This window comes from Oncorhynchus clarkii, chromosome 6 (assembly GCF_045791955.1).
Source record: "Oncorhynchus clarkii lewisi isolate Uvic-CL-2024 chromosome 6, UVic_Ocla_1.0, whole genome shotgun sequence".
Classification (NCBI taxonomy): domain Eukaryota; kingdom Metazoa; phylum Chordata; class Actinopteri; order Salmoniformes; family Salmonidae; genus Oncorhynchus; species Oncorhynchus clarkii.
Genome location: NC_092152.1, coordinates 64,481,580 through 64,496,126, shown reverse-complemented (window position 1 = coordinate 64,496,126; position 14,547 = coordinate 64,481,580). Strand labels below are relative to the sequence as shown.

The following is a 14,547-nucleotide window of genomic DNA, read 5'->3' as shown; positions in this document are numbered from 1 at the left end:
ATCCCAATTTTGCAGCTCTTTCAGAACATCAGCTGTCTGGATTTTGGTGAAGGAAAAGCAGGAGGAGGCTTGGGCAAGTTGCTGCAGATGGTGCAGAGTTGTTGGATGGGGTAGGGGTAGCCAGGTGGAAAGCATGGCCAGCCGTAGAAAAATGCTTATTGAAATTATCGATTATCGTAGATTTATCAGTGGTGACAATGTTTCCTGTCCTCAGTGCATTGGGCAGCTGGGAGGAAGTGCTCTTATTCTCCATGGACTTTAGTGTCCCAAAACATTTTGTAATTAGTGCTACAGCAACCAGGCATCCTCTACTGATGGGATGAGGTCAATATCCTTCCAGGATACCCGGGGCTAGGTCGATTAGAAAGGCCTGCTCGCTGAAGTGTTTTAGGGAGCGGTTGACGCACGCAGGCAATGAGATAGTGATCGCTGAGATCCTGGTTGAAGACAGCAGAGGTGTATTAAGAGGGCAAGTTGGTCAGGATGATATCTAAGAGGGTGCCCATAGTTACGGATTTAGGGTTGTACCTGGTAGGTTCCTTGATAATTTTGGGCATCTAGCTTGATTGTAGGATGGCCGAGGTGTTAAGCATGTCCCAGTTTATGTCACCTAACAGTACAAACTCTGAAGATAGATAGGGGGGGCAATCAATTCACATATGGTGTCCAGGGTACAGCTGGGGGCTGAAAGGGGCCTATAACAACCAGCAACGGTGAGAGAATTGTTTCTGGAAAGGTGGATTTTTAAAAAGTAGAAGCTCGAATTGTTTGGCCACAGACCTGGATAGTATGAGAACTCTGCAGGCCCTCTCTGCAGTAGATTGCAACTCAGCCCCCTTTGGCAGTTCTATCTTGTCAGAAAATGTTATAGGGATGGAAATATCAGGATTTTTGGTGGCCTTCCTAAGCCAGGATTCAGACACGGCTAGGACATCCGGGTTGGCGGAGTGTGTTGAAGCAGTGAATAAAACAAACTTAGGGAGGAGGCTTCTACTGTTAACATACATGAAACCAAGGCTTTTACGATTACAGAAGTCAACAAATGAGAGCGCCTGGGGAATGGGAGTGGTGCTGGGGGCTGCAGGGCCTGGGTTAACCTCTACATCACCAGAGGAACAGAGGAGGAGTAGGATAAGGGTACGGCTAAAAGCTATAAGAACTGGTCGTCTAGTGCGTTCGGAACAGAGAATAAAAGGAGCAGATTTCTGGGCACGGAAGAATAGATTCAAGGCATAATGTACAGACAAGGGTATGGTAGGATGCAAGTACAGTGGAGGTAAACATAGGCATTGAGTGATGATGAGAGGTTGTGTCTCTAGGAGGCACCATATAAGCCAGGTGAGGTCACCGCATGTGTGGGGGGTGGAACAGAAGGACTAGCTAAGGCATATTGAGCAGGGCTGGAGGCTCTACAGTGAAATAAGACAATCACTAACCAAAACAGGGGACGTCGCAACGGAAGAGCCTGTTGAAACCACCTCGGACGGTTACGTTGGTGGACCAGTCATGATGGATTGGGCTCCGTGTCGGCAGCAACGGGTCCAGGCAAATTGGCAAAAGAGGTATTGTAGCCCAAGAATTGGCTGATGGACCTCTTCGGCTAGCCGGGAGATGGGCCTAGCTCCAGGCTAACTGGTGCTTGCTTCGGGACAGAGACATCAGCCAGGAGTAGCCACTCGGATAGGAGCTAGCTAGCTGCAATGATCCGGTGTAAAGGTCCAGAGCTTGCAGTAGGAATCCGGAGCGGTAGTAGAGAAAAAGCAGTCCGATATGCTCTGGGTTGATATCACGCTGTGCAGACTGGCAGGAATTGACCGGACTGAGGCTGGCTGATGTCCGAGTTAACGGTGTTGACCGCTAGTAGTGGCTAACTGACTACTAGCTAGTTAGCTGGCTAGCTTCTGATGGGGGTTCCGGTTCTAAAGTATAAAAAAAATAGCAGATCCGTACCACATTGGGTGAGGCGGGTTGCAGGAGAGTATGTTCAGTCCATAGATGGAAATCGAGATTAAAAATATTTACGAAATGTATATGAAGAAATGATATATACACGGGACAAGACAAAACACATATCCAACTGCTATTGGAACAATGGGCTGTCGAGAATATTATCAAATGCTTGTCAAATTGTGAATGAGTGATTGACGAAGTTTGTGCAGCCTGCAGAACAAACAAATCAGAGCTCATGCCTAAATCTAAACATATAGCCCAACGTTTATATCACAACTAAAGTTACATAAATAACTCGATATTAATCATATATCAGGACCTGTTTCTTTGTTAACACAGAATAGCGTGCACTTTTTTGGAAATCATTTGGAGAAAATATCCTTTAATTTTTATTCAGCTATGTTCAATTGTATTCTCCATACTATGAAATAATGTGGAATCTAAGCAACTCTTGTCTGCTAAATGAACTAGTGTAGCCCACAGCCATATGGCATATGGCTAATATATGGACAACTCAGAATGCTGTACTGTTCTTCGAAAGACTACATTTTCTTCATATCATGTTTCTTTAGACCGGGCTAAAATTAATCATGGATTTATTGTGATGGTGTAGGCTATATTAAATGGATTAATTAAACTTCTTAAAATGTAGATGTTCCAAAGGTTGCATCAGTGGCTTGTAGGCTATGCGTGGAAGCAAGGAGATGCTAAACGTGTTTATGTTAATTAACAGTAAATTGCCGTGAGACCGGCAGTTATTTGCTTGACAATCACCGACTGACAAAATGTCATGACCCCCACAGCCCTACTTGGAACATGTTCAATATAATGATAGTAATGTGTAGTCTATTATTGGTAGTAATAATGTGCACTAAGAGAAAACACAACAGCATGAATGAGGCATGTCTTTAATGCGCACAGGGCAGATTGTGATTATATGGATTGGTAATAACTATTATGAATAACAGGACGTGTTTCAGCCCAGTGGACAAAAGTGGCCAGATGCTAATTGCTATAGCGATTTTAATAAACATCTGAAAATAAACCTGTGTGGTGTGGGTGTTGCCTTCAGGTGTTTTGTGACGAATACTGAAAAACAATTAGATAACAGGAGAATTTAGCGGCACTGAGTAATTAAGTTCCAGGGTAAAAATTATCAAATGAGACATGGCGATAATTGAGGCTGATTTTCAACATCCTGTGGGTATGAGATGCCTTAGTAGCACTCTCTTGCAATACATCAGCACAAATGCCTGTCTGCAGTGGAGCGCTAATTTCTGTCAGGATCAGGGAATGTTCAACTCTGGCTGATTGGGCAGATACTCACAGCTACTCACAGGTTCCTCATTCCCTCTAATTAACCAGCAATTAGGTCCCATTGCCGCTAATTAGAATCCCCTGCTCAAGATATGGGAGCAAAAAAGTGGCTTCTCTGTAATTGGCTGCTTCATACACTCAATAGTTAGTATAAGTTAGAAAGCCTCTCCACTCAGTACACTCCGTAATAAGAACACTGATGCAGGAGGGAGTTGTTTCACTCACTGACTGTTCAACAACGACATAGCAACAACCTCAATAGTCTCACAGCTACGCATGTGCCAATGAATTACTATCATAGAATAACACACAATGACAGTTAGTTAGGTCCATTCAGTTCACTTCTGTGTCAGTGATGGATTATTATTGTTGTTTTATGAGCCCTGGGAGCTAGTGAGCAGGGGACAAGAGGAGACATACGCGTTTTGATTAACATCCCAATTAGGGTTAACAGCGATGAATCCCCAGGCAGGTCACTGGTGAAGCAGCCTCCTGCGGAGTATCCTCCTTCCTTCCGGTCATCTCTTCCTTCAGTCTCTGGGTTATCAATCCACGGTTTACACCAACGTTCAGCAGGATACAGATGTAGGATCTTAATTTGAGCCAGTTTGCTACAGTGGTTAAAATATCCTGCAGCAACAGGAAATGTGGATTATAATTAAGACATTTTTGTAGAGGTTGATACATTTTTCATAAGGGTAAATCCAGTCTGAAATGTCTATGTGAAAATGTCAAACTTCAGAAGCCCTTTTAAACCTCAAATACACTACATTTGAAAGTTCACCTGCAACAGGGTGATCAAATTAAGATCCTACATCTGTAGTCTGCTGATTCACAAGGGAGAGGCGCAGAGAAATTAGGCATGCAATAAAGAACAACTTATTTTCCTCTTTGCCAATACTCCAGCAATACCCTACCTTAAATGTCTTAACCTGCAGACACTACCTACGAAATAATATCTTCAAATTAAGATCCTGTATCTGTAATGATCACTGTGTTGCAGGAGAACCTTCCTGAAATGCAGAAAATGTAAAACGTGTAGTGTATTTAAGGTTTAAAAAGGATTCTGAAGTTTGGAATTTCCCTTTATTCCCTTGCTTTTCCCTTTGAAAAATGCATCAACCCCTACAAAGATGTCCATTCATGATAATCCACATAATACTTCACATTTCCTGTTGCTGCAGGATTATTTTCCTGCTGTAGCGAAATGGCTCAAATTAAGATCCTACATATGTAAATATCTCCAGACCTGTTTTTGAATGCAGCCAGACTGTGCTGTGCTCTGCATGACCTCGATTTGCACCACTGTGCCAACCCTTCCTTCATGCTTGTCAGGGAGTTTCTATATGAATTCCTAAATAAGAAAATGTGTTTGTGCATTTCCCCTGTGTAGTACATCCTGGTATGTTTCCTGCTCTATGAGAAAACATTCCTACTCATAAATAAATTAATACAAACACTAATAGGGTATTAGAAAACTAGAAAGACTGTAGAACTCCAGAAGTAATACGTTATTTTTTGCTCAAACCAAAATGTTGCTTTCTTACTCAGAGGCATGCATTATGAAGTATATAGGATGGCAGATGAATATGGGTAGACAATCTAGCATGTAAAAACAAAGCACTCCAATTTGTCTAAGTTACTGTCACCTTCACTCAGCTTCCTCGTTTCGCCACATGGAGATGAGCCTTCCCTAAAAAGCCTGTCTGGTGGAACACAAGCTGTCTTTGTGCCCATGTGTGCACTTAGCAAATAGACCGGGCAGATATGAGGGACTGAGACAAATTGCTTTGGATGATGGTGGGGTAGAGGAGAGGAAGAGTCTGCATTGGGACCATCTTAATCAAGGTAAAGCCAGAGAGGGCTGTCAAACGCTTTTGTTTCAGTGGGACACTTCTAAACACTGTCCTGAATTATCTGCACTTTGCTTTCTAGATATTATAGCAGATACGGAGTAAACCGTAAAAATAACCCCCTCCTTACACTTCTCCAGCAATGAGACATGAATCTACCTCAGAATCAGAGTAGTGACTAACAACAATTACATGAAGATACTATTTTATCATTTAATTCAAATAAACAAGGAACAGTAGCCTTGAAGAAGTGCCATAGATATCTTCCTGTTTAGAGTAAATTGTCAGGGGAAACTCAGAACTGAAATACTTGCAAGGGAGGTTACAATTTATGCAGATTTTCTTCATGATGCTTTTGCCCTCTGGATACATGGTAATTAATTGTTTTCATTAGCAATCGTCCTCCTGTGCATTTGTTTAACTGTAATTCAATAATCGTTCCATTACTGGTAAAGGAAATCAACATTCTGGAGACTCCCTTTCCCCTCCCTATCCACACTGTCACACTTCAGCACACTTTCACTGACACCACATTCACTTAGGATTGGTAGATCTTTGTCATTCCAGTAAGTTTACAATCCAAAAACCACTACATACATTGAGGCTGTGCTCTGTAAAGAACAGACACGCTGTAGAGAAATGACAACATTTCTACTTGATTATCGTGGAACTAATGTTACCCTGACACCCACATTCTACCAATCCACAACCTGCTAAGGGAGTTGTGGGAGTTGCTAAGAGGAATTCTGAGAGAAAAAAAAGGAAGTATGGGAGAATGATACTGTATCTGCACTTCCCTTTGAGGGAAAAGGGTTACAGCATATCTGCATTCTGCTCTGAAATGAGGATATTCATTGGTCTCTGAAGAGTAGGCTACATAAAGACTGTCAGTGAAAGGAAGCAGGGTACTTAACTAAATATCTAATGGAAACTCTGACAGACTTCCCCAGTCTGTCAATCAAATGTTAGTCTTTCATGCATAAAGTAACAATTACAAATACAAATGTAACCTGGCATCGCCAATGATTTGATTAATGTTTTGGGCAGCTTCCCAACCGTCAGCAGATCAGCAGAACACGACCGGTTCAGCCCTAATGTTAGATCAAGAGAACCACTTGTTTGCGATCCATATTCAACCTATATTCAGCAAGTTAAGCATTATGTATTATTATGACACTTGGTCAACGCCTGCAGCCTCTTGCAGTCGTTATGTGTCATTCAATATTTCATTGAAAGGATATAGGGGCAAACTGACTTGGCATGGCAGATTATGTGGAGTGATATTTTAGTGGAAGCAACAAGGCAGATAAGTGCTCTGTAGCCAAAACCATGCAAAAAGATAATACCATCGGATATACATTTCTTGTTCCATTATACAACATGCATTACTGGCCTTCCAGCAAGGAGCGTATAACACACACACTCGCTCACTCCTCTTCTCAAGAGTAAACACTCATTATGATTTAGAGGGCTTTTCAATTGATTTGACGGGTTGATTTGATTGAGGAATCATCATCTCCCGCTGAATCAGCACCATATAATTAGTTATCCCCAGGGGTAATATACAGCCCCTGAGGTTAAATCAACCAGAGGACCACTGCCTTCTCACAAAAACAATCACCATTAAATAGACCCATACTGTCTTTTATTTCCTCATGTTCAGAGGGGAGATCTAGAGTAAAAAAAATAAGTCTGAGGCACAGCTGTACTTTATGGAAGAAAACTCCTTTGGAGTTCTGTCATGTCTAAATTCATATTCACTTTTTGATGACTCAAAAAGACCTCTCAGGTGAATTCGCAGTTACCTGTGTAGAGGAGCACTCGGAGTGGCTCAAAATGTGAGTGCTGGTATGCTCATAAAAAGCCAGGTAAACACATTGTAGGAGGAAAGACACTTCACACTTACAAGACAAAACACCATCATTCGGAGTGGTTGATGCCTGAATGATGCCCAGTGTTATACAGTGCAAGACACATTTCTATGTCTCTGTACAAGAACACTCCGTCCATATTTGGTTGTCACATACTAAATGGTTTAGAACGATAGTCATTTGTTCAGGGTAAACAAGTGTCATGGCAGCGCATTTATTAATAGAGGACTGTGTAAGTTGTTGTCCGTTTAGTACAGCAGCACCCTCACACACATGCATTAACAGTATGAAGCCTTTTGGGAGTATGAGGAAAGCCATAGAGTGCAGTAACAGCACTTATGGTGGGCGTGTGTGGACTTGTCAGCTACGCAAACTAGAAATGTTTTCATTCTTGGCACTTACATTGGCAAGATAAACAGAACTCTATATGTGTTCTGAGTAGTAGTCTTCCTAGTTTACTATTCTACAAAATGAATCAAAATATTTTATGCCTGCCCAAGCCGTGTCTTCAAACCTCTCTCAAACCTGAGGCCCACCTCTAATAGGCTGATTGATGATACATTCCAAATCAACATGCATGTACAGGTGAGTTACAGTGCATGTTTTATCAGTCCACCCTCCATCCATACAGTATATTGCTATAGACAGAGTGCATTCTGTCCTTCCAGCTGTGTTCTGTGCCACATTGAATTGATCTTTACAATCTGACCTAATGCGACATTTCCCCTTTTGAGTAACACAAATAGTCAAAACATTTCCTGAGGAGATAGGCAGACACTCTTACACAGAAAACGTACAGAGCGCTGTTCAACAGGCTGCCAAACAGTGAAATGTAGTCTTGGCACCACAAAGAATGTTTACTCAACTGACCAGCCAGGCTTGACTATGTACGGTGCCTCACAGCTCAGTGAAGTCCACCTCTGCCCGTGACCTAGGGATGGGTGCCTCCCTGTCTGTCTGTAACTCATACTCTACCTGTCCTCTCTTCAAATCAGAGCCTGGGTAACATTATTCTCAAGTTGACAATAGTAAAGCTCAAATCATGACACAGAAAGGGAGGGAGAGAATTACAGTAGGAGTATGGAGGGGCAAAGCCTGAAGGAATTTGAGAAGGGAATTCCAGACATTCCCTAGAACACAAGAGTAATCCAAAGTCAAAAGGATATTCAATATGGTCTACAAAAAAATAAATAAAAAATAAAATAAAATAATATCAGCTTCCCATTAGATTAACTGAATTAATGGCACCATTCTGTTGCATTTGAGCTTGTGAGATGATAATACTATAAAGTACAGTATAAAAAAATTGTCTGTGGAAGTTCACTTGTTGCAAGTTCAACAGTGTCTCCAACGCTATGTCTGGGGAAGACAGACCAACGTCTGTTTGGGTACAGTTTATACTGTGTGTGCCGTATTACATTGACATAACATCCTTCAAAATGTAGTCCCAGTACATTTGACATGGAGTTTATAGTTCAAAATAGATGACATTGTAGCAGATACATACAGTATGCTGGGCTAGTTTTCACATTCTACACTACAAACTGTAGACAGTCTTGAGACAGTCAGAGAATTAGACTGTTTTCTACTATTGGCCTAACATAAAAACAAACTTCAAGAGTTTCATAATAAACCTGATGAACAGATGCAAAAAAATAGACAATTATGCCAAAATGTATAAGGAGACAGACTTGGGTTTTGAAAAAGGTTTTAAGCTTCAGCATGTGAGAGACAGCAAACTGAACAATAAGGTTGAGTATAACTGCAGCTATACATTTATTATATGTATATTTCACATGGTGGGAGAAGCTATTATGGTCACCAACACTGTTCAAATTATAATGCATAGACTACTAGGAATTTTGCCCCCAGAGTATCAATGGCCTTTGCAATGATCTCATTGTCCTTTTCCCTTTCTGGCACATGGTCCAGACAGGCACACCATTCGAAGTAAGGAGATGACAAATGGCGGTCACATTATTCACAAAGGACAATGTTATGGTCATCTTATGTTATAAATCAACAATGTCATTATTTGCTGCGTTTGGAGATATCGACCTAAGTGAACGAGCCTATATCATGAATAAATCACAAACCATGCATTCAATGCAATTAATCATATGCAACTCAGAATCTATCAAATGCCAATTAAAGGATACTTGCTCACTGTAGTGGTTACTTTACCTTGTATGTGCTGGTTGACCACATTCTCAAGTCGATCAAGTCTTTCTATGATCCGTAGGGTTTCCCCCTTCTTGTCGCCTTCTAACTTTTTCTCTGGGACAGGCATAGGGACTTTGATGTATACATTCGCGATATAATTAGTGACCCATCCAACATAGAGGAGACACACGATGTTGGTCATGCCACTCAAGATCACGCATGTAGACACCAAAGTTTTGGTTCTCCTGGTGCAAGCCATCCCGACATCCCTCCATACAGCCAACAAAATTCAGTATACCAGAGGACAAGTGCGACTGTCGCCCACCAAAATCATAGAATGTGATATGCGCGTCACTTGAGAGCAACCTGGATAAATTACAACTCCACAACGTTGCAATTCGTTCTGCAAACGCGGGCAACGGAGCCAATAACCGCACTGTGTCTTCACACGCAGAAGGCTATGATTTAATCCAAATAGGTAGGTCAAAGATTTAAAAAATATCTCAGTTGTTGGAAAGTAAAGTTGATTGCCTTGGTGACGAACGTTCCCTATTTCGCTTAATTTGCAAATCCACACCAGTCGCGATTTCACCGACCGACAGAAGGCGTGTGGAACATACGTTCAACCGCTGTCCAATGAGATACGATAGTGAAATTGTGTAATAGGCTACTGTGCATTCATTTCCACAATTATCCATTTAGATTAGAATGTGGGAGGGTTTTATTGTGAACGTTTTCAATTGTGCTAATAATTAATAGATAGTAATTGCTCGTTTACAATGTCGCAGCAATTATTAACTGTAATTGTTTCAATATTTTCCTATTTTTACATCAAGGTAGGCTACTGTACAGTCCAAGAAGTCATACATTGATTCAAGTTTGATTTTACTGTTTTCCATTAAAGGAAAAGATTAAACCTAGGCTACCATTTATATAGCGAAATGTGACGTTTACATTCTTGTCAAATACTTATTTATTGTCACATGCCTTCTTGTCATCTACAACCTGTCACATACTAAGAGTAGGCCTAGTAAACGTATCATAGAGATGACAGCATATTAAATAGTGCCACCTTTACTGACAATCAGACTGACTGGCTTGGAGAAAAGTGGAATCAGTTGGTATGTCATGAACTTGTGATAAAAGTATCCCCATATTGCTTATGGTAATTGTTGACACCTAATGGTTTCTGTATCCAAATAAATGTTTGACCTATTTTTTTTTATAGTGTCTCTCCATGCAAATTGAACATTCAACTTTGTTTCCAATGGATGAAGCACTGAGCATGAGAGATCACTAGCAATACTTAATTAAGCCACAAGATAGAGACACTGGGACCTAAATGACAAGGTGTATTATAATTGTTTGTTCACACTACTTCATCAGTTCGACAGGAGAGGTTCATGTTAGAAAATGAACACATTTATCTCATAACAGTGTCCTGCTTGTTGCTCGTAGATGAAGTCTATTCTCTATCCAAAGGGAGGAACACTGGACAACCCAATTACTACATTTCGATTGATCATCACAGGTACGCTATGTGAGGACACAGTGGAGTACACAAACAGACAGCCAAACAAAACAATAAGGTGCTGAAACACATTCCCATTTTCATCCTCATCGTCATCATTATTATTATAATCAAAGTCGCTTAGAATACACATTATCCTTGCATGCACAGCAACATACTTAATTGCACAATGGCACAGAAATCAATATTTGCTATGTGCATTTAGGTGTCCCTGAGTGAGAAGCCTACTTGAAACAGGCCACAACTGTTTGGGTAGGGACCATGGTGAAAGCATTTGGCCCAGTCCTTCCATCAGTGGTCTTAGAACTGACCCCACCATGCACAGTGGCTCCTTCTGGGGGGAACTCAGTGTGCCCAGTTGCTCCTGCTGTGTGCATCAGACAGGGCCTGATCCCTCTCCCCCTGTATTCCTCTGGAACATGAAAGCATGAGAGAAATGTCACCCCTCAGGCCTAAAAATGATTTCACCCCTGCAGGCCTGAAAACGGTAATAAGCACTGAAACATCTCAACAGCCGCTCAATGGGGGGCATCATGGAAGATGGATATACAATATTATATTGTAAGGTTGAGAAGGCTATTGATCTCTGATGCCAGCGTGAGTTCAGTGGGACATTGAGACTTTGACTTTATGCCTCGTAGGGATGCAAATGTGCTGGTGCAAGCCATTATTTCCTCCCCTCTAACGAGTGATTCAGTTCTTGAACGATATGGTGTCATTATTTTGTAAAGTAATGGATTCACAGTAAAGCAAAGATAACATATTCAGCACCACAACGATTCATTGACGAATGGTTTTGCATTGTCTTTTACTATAGACACTGCATTCTGAAAGTATTCAGACCCCTTGACTTTTTCCACATTTTGTTACGTTACAGTCTTATTCTAAAATGGATTCAATAAAAATGAATCTACACACAGTACCCCATAATGTAAAAGCAAAACAGGTTTTTAGAAATGTTTGCTAATTTATTATAAATAAAAAACAGAAATACCTTATTTACATAAGTATTCAGACACTTTGCTATGAGACTTGAAATTGAGCTCAGGCGCTTTCTGTTTCCTGTTTCCATTGATCATCCTTGAGATGTTTCTACAACTTGATTAGAGTATACCTGTGGTAAATTCAATTGATTGGACATGATTTGGAAAGACACACATCTGTCTATATAAGGTCCCACAGTGGAAAGTGCATGTCAGAGCAAAAACCAAGCCACGAGGTTGAAGGAATTGTGCTAGAGCTCCGAGACCGTATTGTTTCTAAGCACAAATCTGGGGAATGGTACAAAAACAATTAGGCATAATTTAATGTTCCCAAGAACACAGTGGCCCCCATCCTTCTTAAATGGAAGAAGTTTGGAACCACCAAGACTCTTCCTAGAGCTGGCCGCCCGGCCAAACTGAGCAATCGGGGGAGAAGGGACTTGGTCAGGGAGGTGACCAAGAACCTGATGGTCACTCTGAAAGAGCTCCAGAGTTCCTCTGTGGAGATGGGAGAACCTTCCAGAAGGACCGCCATCTCTGCAGCACTCCACCAATTAGGCCTTTATGGTGGCCAGACAGAAGCCACTCCTCAGTAAAAAGCACATGACAGCCCGCTTGGAGTTTGCCAAAAGGGACCTAAAGACTCTCAGACCATGAGAATCAAGATTCTCTGGTCTAATGAAACCAAGATTGAACTCTTTGGCCTGAATGCCAAGCGTCACGTCTGGAGGAAACCTCGCACCATCCCTACGTTGAAGCATGGTGGTGGCAGCATCATGCTGTGGGGTTTTTCAGCGGCAGGGACGGGAGACTAGTCAGGATCGAGGAAAAGATGTACGGAGCAAAGTACAGAGAGATCGTTGATAAAAAAAACCTGCTCCAGAGAACTCAGGACCTCAGACTGGGGGCAAAGGTTCACCTTCCAACAGGACAACGACCCTAAGCACACAGCCAAGACAACACAGGAGTAGCTTCGGGACAAGTCTCTGAATGTCCTTGAGTGGCCCAGCCAGAACCTGGACTTGAACCCGAATGACATGCCCCACTGTACACTAATTTCCTTTCCCTTTTGTTGTGACGCCGTTAATGGAATTCAAATCGTCTAGTCGTATGAAACTTTAATTTGGAAAATTGGTATTTGCATCTGCTCAGAGTGCAGGCCCTTTGTGAATGACTTCAGTGGCAGTTTTGTAAGTGCCAAGCACACTGCAGCTGTGGGAGAGAATGGAGACTCAATTAAGGGGCACAGCAGAAAGCCAGGCTTATTCCGCAGAACCTAGTCAGAGTGGAGAGGTTTTTGTAAAAATCTCAGTCCAAAGCATCATGCTGTAATTCTCATATCTGCTGGAATATAATGTTCTTGGTGCAGTGGGGCCAATGGATTTTCTGTTGTGTACCTGTTGGAACAAAATGTCCCCAAAACCCATTCTGATTCCCTCTTCATGCTGGCTGCTTTTAGAGATGACAGATCTCTGTGTAATGCCTCAACTGTTCCTCTGATACGAGCAGCTTCCAACCCCCCTTTTCCTGTCGCCAATCAAGAGGAACTAATTTATACCTTTTTACTGGTCAGTTCACTCTATATATTGTATTCATAAATCCTGCTGGCCCCATGGTCCTCTTGTGAGGTTTGTTGCAGTGTGACCAGAATATTACTTTTGTGTAGCTCCCTATTGCTAAAGCACTGAGTTTCTCAGCCTCCTCTCCCTCGGGATTCCTAATGGGCATAAATGGCAGTATCAAAGTCTGGTATCAGCATCCAACCAAAAACTACATTTCTCAATATGATCTGAAGGAGAGCTAGAGGGTCATTGGCACTCAGTGTCTTAGTCATCACAAGCACCAGTCAAAGATTGCAGCAGGGCCAGACTCACAATAGATGTGATGAAAGAGAGGCAGGGAATGTTGCCCCAGCAGGCCAGTTGTGTTTCCAACACCGGATTAAAGGCGAATAATTATGACAGTTCTTTGCCCCTGACAGACGTCTGCACTGCTTAAGGAGTTTGACCAAACATATTTATGCCACAGCAGGGAGGTGGCAGTTGCCCTCTCAACCTTCGTTGTGGGACACTCACAGTCCCTGCCTCTTCAGAACATAATGAATTACTGGCCGCCTGTGTGCCTGGCCTTGATTACAAACTTGATTAGAGAGAGGATGCCACAAGTAGAGAGCACCAAGCAGCCTCAGCATCTCTGGGAATTAAAAAGCTTTAACAATTGCGTTGATGGGGAATTTGTAAGGATCAGTAGGGGAAGACATTATGCAAACACAATTAGAAGATGTACCATCTGCTTATCATTTGATATCAAATGTATTCCTTTATAATCCCATTAGAATCACATCACATTTGAACATAGAGGGCATTGTTATTTAAATATATTTGATCATCAAGATTTTTATTTCATTTTTTATTTCACCTTTATTTAACCAGCTAGGCTAGTTGAGAACAAGTTCTCATTTACAACTGCGACCTGGCCAAGATAAAGCAAAGCAGTTCGACACATACAACAACACAGAGGTACACATGGAATAAACATACAGTCAATAATACAGTACAAAAAGTCTATAGACAGTGTCTGCAAATGAGGTAGGATAAGGGAGGTAGTAAGGCAATAATTAGGCCATGGTGGCAAAGTAATTACAATATAGCAATTAAACACTGGAATGGTAGATGTGCAGAAGATGAATGTGCAAGTAGAAATACTGGGGTGCAAAGGAGCAAGATAAATAAATAAATACAGTATGGGGATGAGGTGGTTGGATGGGCTATTTACAGATGGGCTATGTACAGGTGCAGTGATCTGTGAGCTGCTCTGACAGCTGGTGCGTAAAGCTAGTGTGGGAGATATAAGTCTCCAGCTTCAGTGATTTTTGCAGT

At 41.7% G+C, this 14,547-nt stretch overlaps 1 protein-coding gene across 1 annotated transcript in view; it reads right to left on the bottom strand.

Annotated features, from left to right (window-relative positions):
- LOC139411437 (UDP-N-acetyl-alpha-D-galactosamine:polypeptide N-acetylgalactosaminyltransferase 18b) overlaps positions 1–9,662 on the bottom strand; it is an 81,954-nt gene extending 72,292 nt beyond the window's left edge. The window contains exon 1 of the mRNA XM_071157806.1: positions 9,176–9,662. Within this exon, the coding sequence (XP_071013907.1) occupies positions 9,176–9,413 (238 nt within the window). The 5' untranslated portion in view covers positions 9,414–9,662. The remainder of the gene's footprint in view (positions 1–9,175) is intronic.
- Positions 9,663–14,547: the final 4,885 nt, after the last annotated feature.